Genomic DNA, 8,409 nt, shown 5'->3' with positions numbered 1-8,409 from the left:
TGAGATATATATGTTTATTTACGATACGACTTATTCGAGACGCATGCGTATGTAATCTTTATTTATGTCTTCAGCGCATCTGATATCCGACGTCTTTTTTCACGGAAGCCGATCGCTCCACGACCGGATAAACCATTTTACCCTTTTCCCTCTCGCAGTCGAGAGACACATGGTGAGAGCGGCGTCGAAACGCCTTATCTGTCCGTGGAATGATGCCGTTTGTTAAACAACGCGATTTGTCAAGAGGCTGAGCGGGAGACTCCCCAGCTTTTCCGACTTGCAATAAAAGAAAATTAGTTTCGGCAAAGTGCCTACTTGCATTTCGGGGGTGCAGCGGCAAGTAGCTCTCGCGAGTACTGTTGCGGGGCGCGCATGCAGAGTCGGGAAAAACTCTCGGTTTTTCCGTGCCAACGTTTCGCCTTCTCGCTTTTCTTCGCGCGGCAAGATATATGGCGGGAAAATCCGAGATTGTGCCATTAGCCGAGAGAACGGGAACGATTCAGGTGTGTGGGCGGAGTGAGCGGGAAAGGGACACGAAGGTGGTGGCGTGGCGTTGAACATTCGTCGGAAAAAGATTTTGCGGTGTTAAGTTAGAGTGGAAAAAAGGCACAGGTGAATTTATTCGCGGATTCGATGCGGGAAAATGTGCGTTTTCCAGTGTGCGTGAATAACGAGTGTCGTTCGGGGAAAATGCCCAATTAATTATACGCGCGTACAAAAACGGCCTCCGTATAGGTGTGTCGGTGAGGTGAGACACATCCGAACTGATTAAAGCTCAGAAAGCGGTTGTTGTTGAGTACATGTGAGAGGCAAAATTAAGACTATGTAATATTAATGATTTTGCTATTAGTTTTCATTTATAATGTCAGTAGAATTTTAAACTTCATAAGTCAAAAATTGAAATTTTGTCGACAAAACCGTGTTATCAATCACTTTATCGCCCTATTTTTAAAGATATGGTGTAAAATTTGATATTGAGTTAGGTTTGGAATCATTCTAAATTTTATTTTATTTTATTTTTTACATATTAGCCAGCAGTTTGGTTTAGTGGTAGCGTATATATTTAGCACCACTGAGGTCAAAGGTTCGAGTCCTCGCCATCTGCTGGTTAGATTTGGGGGTTTTGTGACTCCAAATCGATCGTTTCTCTATCAGAGTTTGCCAATTTTATCTGATCATTGCTGAAACGGTTCCTGAAAATTGGGAAAAATCTATTCCTGTTGTCACGAAAAATCTGCCTGTGTATAATTTGTAATAATTATACACAGTAATCTGAAATCTATAGATATCTCTATAACTTCGTATTTATTATATGTATAAATATTGTACACAAAAAAAATCTAAAAATAATCCATAGATGTCTCTATGATTATTATTTCTGATTAATTGTTATATGCTATATATTCTGATTGTATATGTATAACTGTATTTCTGATGTATTTCGTTAACGTACACCCGTCGCATTGGAACAAATCTGTAATGACGAGTGTATATTGATTTGTAACAATAAAAAATAAATATCTACATACAACATAACTAGCAGAATAGACTAGTGGTTAGAATATAATGCTTTGAACAGAATGGTCACGGTTTCAAATCCCATTGATTTCTGCTGGCCAGACCTTGGATATGCTACATACATACATATGTGACTCCAAGATGATCAGAGTTTGCCAATTTATTTTATTAACAAATTGATAGATTGATATAACATGTAAATTGATTCCTCATTAATCACCATTGTTTTTTTATTTTTACATACACATAAAGAGGAAATACCAGGAAAGCCTGGAAAACCCCAATGCGCCATCCTGGCCAATTACAAACATCGATATACAATTTTTAGAATAGTCTTAACAGAGCAACATAAAGACATCTATGGATACATTTTTGGAGTATTGTTTTTAAATATAAATAGTCAAATTTTCAGATGCTGAAAAACTAGAAAATTTGCGGTACATTTATGGACAAATTTGTAGCATTTTTATACGATTTAGTGAAATTCGAGATGCTGAAAACTCTAGAAATGGGTTAAGGTTGCCAAATTTGTTGGAACCGTTTCAATTAAAATCAGATAAATTGGCAAACTATGAGAGGAAACGGCAAATTGACGGAAATTGACCTGGAATCATAAACCAAGATCTGGCCAGCAGCAACCAATGGGACTCGAACCCGTGACCACTAAGTTCGAAAGCGTATCTGCTAACCACTAGTCCACGCTGCTGGTTGAATTCGAATACGTAATTTCAAAGTTATAATAATAGTGTTAAAAATTTGTATAAGTACAAAATTTGTAAAGTACATAAAATAAAAGGAACTTATTACTTTTTTTTCCTTTTAAATATCATTTCCGTGTTATAAAATAAAGTGGATATATTTTCAGTTTTTATAGCATTTACATTTGCCATTAAGGACAAATATTATTACATAAAATATAAAATAACATTTTGTTACTTTATTAAATTACATTATTCAATGTGAAAATTTTAATTTTAATTAAAATAAATATAAATTTCAATTATTACGTAATAGTGACTTCGATGATTTTTTTCTTATATGTTACTCGAATGTTATAATATTTCAAATGCTTATTTGTATAAATCCACTAGCTGTTAAATTTGAATTCAATAGTGTAATTTGATTTTTTTGCGTCGCTAATACACACACAGACAGTGGGTTTTTATTATTTTGTGTAGTATCATCATTCATCAACAGTGCGATGCCCCTGACGTAACCGCGATTCAACAAATGGCTTTCCATCGAATTCAGAAAGTGGCTTTCCAAGAAGTTTAATAGTCATTAAGTGGGATATGTTATCTACAGTTAGACAATTTCTTTGATCATTAGGAATAGTATTCATTAAACTGAATACCCTTTTAGCTTCTGCAGAGCTCACAGTAAGTTAGCTATTTTCTTACCTTCGTGGATAATTTTCGGAATTTCTTTTTATTGATAAATCGCTATCGTCGGCATAATCTCGAAAATTGCTAATCGAAATTTACGAGTTCAATGAATTTTTTAAGATTTGTATTTTTTTTTTGACAAAAATTATATATTTTTTTATTGCATTTTTTATACCCCAATGCGCCTTCCTGGCCAATTACAAACAATACAGCATTTTTATTATACATGTCGCTGAATTACGAGACACTGAAAACTCGCAAATTAACGAGACATCTATGAATTACACTTCAATTTTACTGTACATTAATCATTCTCAAATAGTGGTGACATAGTAGGTAGGAAGGATTTTAGCCAATTTTTAATTGGGAACCGTTCAACAATGAAATCAGAGAAAATTGGCAAACTCTGATAGGAAACGATCGTCATGGAGTCAAAAATATCCAGGACTGACCAGCAGCACTACAGATATACTCAGAAAAATTCTTTTCAATCGAGATCAGCTCATGGGATCGAACCCGCCACCTTTTGATGTTAGTCAGAAGCTTAACGACCGAGCTTTCAATGCTGATGGGTAAATTATATATTTTTAGGTTTCTAACAACGGGTTCCTCATGGAAACCATTAGGGTGACAACACTGCTTCTATCTATGCACATATGTATGTATTAATTATTTAGAATAATTGTGGTATGCATGTATGTACTACATAATATACCGATAGTATGTATATCGGTTATAATAGGCAATATTTAAATATCCGCAAGCAATCTAATTAACTTTCAGATGTTTTGCTGGGTGAAATTAATATAATTTTCCAGGAAGTTCATAACATATTTATTAAGAGCAGGAAGTCGACGCGCATTTGCGAAACTTTCTCTCGTGCGACGCATAACGAAAGCTCTCAATCTTTGCGTCACTACGGTTACGCAAAAGCTTGAAAACTTCTTACGTTAGTAACGTCTTAATAATGAAATTTTGTCGAGATTTACACTCACAAATATGTATATACGTAGGTATGTACGTATGTATGTATGTATGTACGGGTGTATGTACCGCATCAAACGGAACGTTCAGCTTTTTCCGCCACTCGTTCGAAGCCTTCCCTCCCTGTACTCTCTTCTCTTCACCCTCGAGTCCAATAAATTAGTTTTATTGCCCGTCGGAAGCTTTGACAATGGAGAACTTATGTGTTCTTCTTGTGTAGCTTTCGAGCAACTTTTAATGAAAGTCTAGTGCGGCCAATACACCGCTCCGGTTCAAAAGTCGCGTTTGTCCTCTGTCCTTTGGCGATGTTGTTTTTTTTTTTATTTTGTCTTATTTCTTTGGCACGTTCCAATTGTGATGTATGACCTGTGTGTCTGTGTGTGTGTTTGCATTCACTGTCCAATATACATATTAAATGTTCTCAACTATCGTACAGGTATAGGGGAGCTGAAAAACCTTTAATATCTTCTATAAACATCCAAATTTAATTTTAACGTGTAAAGCTGTATGAGAAAGAATATTAAAGTATTTTGATGGATTTTCAATCGTGCGAATTAATGTAGCTCGAAGCGATAATTTTTCACTCGATTCTATTGCCATAATTTTGCATAAAACCCGTGAATAATTATAGATTAATTATGTAATATAAACTCAGCTTATTTTAATCTAAAAAATATATTTTTGGCTTTTTGCTAGATAATTAATTATAATCTCGCTCGCTCTATTTCACACGTTCATGCTCACTTATGAGCGTAGAACATATTGTAGTTTAAAATCGTTTACCGCTCGAATTGGCAAGTTCAGATAAAATAAAAATAAATATTTTGATTGAAAAAAAAACGTTGAAAAAAATCCTTGTTAATGTAGTGAAACATAGAGCTGGTGCAATGTTCGAGAAATGAAGTGTGTAAAAAAATATATATTTTTGACTTTTAAAATTCGCTAGAAAAATGATGATACGTATTTTAAAGCAATAAAAAAATGGAATCAATAGAAAAAATAGCCAATTATTAATTTCAATACTTACTTTTGGCATAGCAATACTAGATTTTGAGTTAAAGTTTGCAAAAGTCAAAAATCTGTTTAAATTGGGCATTATTTTAAGCACTCATTAAACACTATTTCATAAATGAGAAAAAACCGTAAAAATCATCGTCATATTCGAATTAAATGGGTCAATTTTAGTATAGATTAACAAGTCTCCGATCCGGCAAGTAAAGAAAAACGTATTTGTTTTGGTGCTCAGTGTAAATTATATTCTAGATTAAATCCGGGAGGCTGGTGCAATCTCTGTGGTTAATGATAAATAAAAAAAAGTGTTATAAAACACTATTATTTTGTTATATAACATAGATACTAGTTTGTCTTTCATATTTTATTTACGCATATTATCTGAGGTTAAATGTGTGTAACCTTTATAATAGAAATTCGTTAGTTATCGTAAATGGTTGTTGCGTGGTATTATTGCCGAAGCGATAAAATTCGATTGGTATTATAATTCTAATTTTATTATTCCGGTATAAAATATTTCAATGGTACAGTTTCCTTTCGGTGGGTAATAAAATTAGTTTTACGTTTATCAGATAACAGATTACCGGTGATTTATTTGCGTAATAACTATTAGCACGCATCAGGTAGACTGTTCTGGCCGATAACGTTTTAAATACATACATACATACACATTTGTATATTTTAAAATAAAATAAAGACAATTATGTGAGCCTATTATTATAGATTTGTTATAAATTTCAGTAGCGATGTTCGCGTAGGATTTGTACAATTCGTTCGCGATAAAATAAAAGTGAAACTCGTACCTAACAACAGAACAAGTAATTTACAAAGAACACCACTTGAGTGGAAGGAAGCTGGGCGGAGGAAACGATAGTAATGCTCTATATATACAAGTGTTATTAGAAAAGTTATTTAATAAATGCTCATGGCACAATATAAGCTATACAGTAGCTCGTATAAAAAAAATAACGAAGAAAGTGTACAGATACAGTAAAATGAAAAAAAAAATCATTCTTAGCGAGGATAAGGCGGTCTGTTCGCGATGTACTCTTTTACTTTTGGCAAATTCCACACTCTCTCCATGTGAGATTTTAAAAATGGGAACTTTCCAGAAACGTTATCGGCTCCCATCATTCCGTCAACCGCTTCGATTCCGGCTACCATGTAAAAATCGATCCAAGACACCTGAAAAATTTTCAGATAAGTTTAAATGAACGAAACAAAGTGATTCAGAGAAATTGATATAAATTGATGAAAGACCTTTCCAGCGTAAAAGTCTCCTCTTGACTTTAATATATCTTCGAAACGTTTATAATAAAATGGTAGCATGTTATCTTCTCGATCTTTCATTAATGTCGCTTTCATTTCAAGATTTCTTTCGTAATAGCACCTTGCAACTCCTAGAAAAAATTTCAAATTGCCGAAATACATGCATTTATCAAGTATTTCTAGTAAATGTGGCACAGTATCTCTTTCAACACATCACAAAATGATCTAACGTCTTCATGAATAACAAACAAACAAGAAATACATCATGATATTAAATGCTTCCATTTATTTTTGGATAAACAAAAATAAATGGATAAAATATTAAAATCTCATGATTTTTTTTTGATCACAGAGATATTATAATGAAAATATTTTATTTAATAATGTGCATAAAAGATGCTGTGCTATTTAATTATGTTTTAAAGAATCATGATGTTGTGTATTACTAATGATGAGATCTTGCATGGCCGAAGCTAGAGCAACATTGTGAGCGTCGTCCCACGCATTTCCGGTTAAAAGGTCGTGTTGGTTCGCCAAATATTGGCAAATTGCTTGAGATTGATATAGTCTTTTGCCGTCGACTTCGAGCACGGGAAGTTGACCAAACGGCGTGCCTGAAGATTATTTAGTTTTGGTTCCAGTAATATGTATGTAATTTAGGATAATATTATTCGGGTGGGAATTAAAACTTGAGGAAAACTTACTCGCTTTTATGTCGTTCCAAGGTCCCTTTCCCGTGAATAAAATAACCGTTTCGCACTCATATTCGATCCCTTTGTACGCAAAAATATATTTAATACACTCTCCTAATCCTTTGATATCGAAATAAGTTAACTTATATTTGGGCGACATTGTGGAACGTGTTTTAGCGCGAACGCTAATGAGATACTCGCTCAAATGCGAGAGATATGCATTTAATATTTGATTTAGTTGCTTTCTATAGGGTGTTTCGGTAATAAGATCATATTTTATATGTATGTACATGTGCATTAAAAAAACTGTATTGAAAGAAAATCTTTATGTGTAAAAAATAAATTCTCAAGTAAATGTGTCGAATTAGAATACGGATTCTGCTTTAGGTCATCGACTTTAGAGAGTCTTTAATTAATATTATGTATTAGATGTATTATGAGCATTTATATGAATTGTAAATAGGTTTTCGAGCTATTTTTCTTATTATGCTGTACATTAACACTAGAATAATATAATACTATGATTACTAACCAAATAAAATATAAATAATGTAAAATAGAAAATGATCAGTAGATCAGTAGCTATTAAAATAGATAAAAGATGTGTTGTGAACATAATTTTGTAATAATAAAAAGCATTTAAAAATCAAAATCAGAATACGGATACGTGCAATTATTTTATTTGGATATTTTTAAGTACGTGAAAATAGCTTGCATTCATAAACTTCCTTTGTATTCTTTTACACTGTTTTTGGAGAATTTATCGTATTCACATTTCATCCATTATTATAATTCCACTAGTGTTGTGCCAGTTGATTACAACGGGTGGTTTCGGAAAGGAATTGATACACGAATTAAAATAAAGTTATATGCTTTATCCAGTCTAGTATATAATTTCGAAAGAGACTTTGTATGTATGTAAGGTTGGTTGGTAATCGAAAACAAATTCGATTGGTTGAATATAATTTTTTTTTTCGATTCAAATAAATTTAATAAAAAAATAAATGAATATTTATTATTAGATTCGCCATGTTTAAGCTGTTTATATTACAAATACTGAGCGAAGCCGGGTAAAACAACTAGTATAAATATAATGTGAGGTAATTTATAGGCACGCGCACGTATCAATAGTAAAATGTTGAGTGCGCGCATCACACTCTCGCCGATCCAACCCGTTCATCCGTTCGAAATGATGAATGAATGTGTGTGTGGCTTCGTGGATGTGTGTATGTGTGTACGCTCCCGTGCAGCGCATCTGACGCTGACATCGCAGACCTTCCAAGTCAGGTGCTCAATATCAGGAGCACATGTCAGACGCACCAATCTTCTCCACCTCCCCGCTACTTCACTTTCCCACGTCTCCTTGACATGATTGGTCTTCAAGCCACATCGCTATGGCGAATGCTTAAAATGCACCCATTAGTCAGAATGTATCAACGTTGCTCTAATTGGTCAAACGTTTTAGTCCACGTGGACCACTTCACGCTGATTGGTTGTGCGCCTCGTTCGAGTGAATTTATTTTATTAAATATTTCCAGGCCAAACATACT

General features: G+C 33.7%; 1 protein-coding gene across 1 annotated transcript; it reads right to left on the bottom strand.

Moving 5' to 3' along the window:
- Positions 1–4,227: 4,227 nt before the first annotated feature.
- On the bottom strand, positions 4,228–7,071 carry LOC143920923 (glutathione S-transferase-like). Its single transcript, XM_077443959.1, has 5 exons — positions 6,872–7,071; positions 6,614–6,781; positions 6,159–6,298; positions 5,114–6,083; positions 4,228–5,005 (listed from the first exon to the last, which is right to left on the bottom strand). Exons 1-4 carry the CDS (start codon positions 7,017–7,019, stop codon positions 5,913–5,915), a joined length of 627 nt encoding a protein of 208 aa, XP_077300085.1. The 5' UTR covers positions 7,020–7,071; the 3' UTR covers positions 4,228–5,005; positions 5,114–5,912.
- Between the last annotated feature and the right edge of the window lie 1,338 nt (positions 7,072–8,409).

The sequence above is a fragment of the Arctopsyche grandis genome, chromosome 13, assembly GCF_051622035.1.
Source record: "Arctopsyche grandis isolate Sample6627 chromosome 13, ASM5162203v2, whole genome shotgun sequence".
Classification (NCBI taxonomy): Eukaryota; Metazoa; Arthropoda; class Insecta; order Trichoptera; family Hydropsychidae; genus Arctopsyche; species Arctopsyche grandis.
The sequence above is the reverse complement of the archived record's forward strand: the minus strand, read 5'-3'. Positions and strand labels throughout refer to the sequence as shown.

Excerpts from the sequence above, each read along its gene's own strand:
- LOC143920923 (XM_077443959.1), bottom strand. The coding sequence starts at position 7,019 with ATGTCGCCCAAATATAAGTTAACTTATTTCGATATCAAAGGATTAGGA. Across the intron at positions 6,299-6,613 it reads CATGCAAGATCTCATCATTA|GAGTTGCAAGGTGCTATTAC; the intron begins GTAATACACAAC and ends AATTTTTTCTAG. Across the intron at positions 6,084-6,158 it reads GAGACTTTTACGCTGGAAAG|GTGTCTTGGATCGATTTTTA; the intron begins GTCTTTCATCAA and ends AAAATTTTTCAG.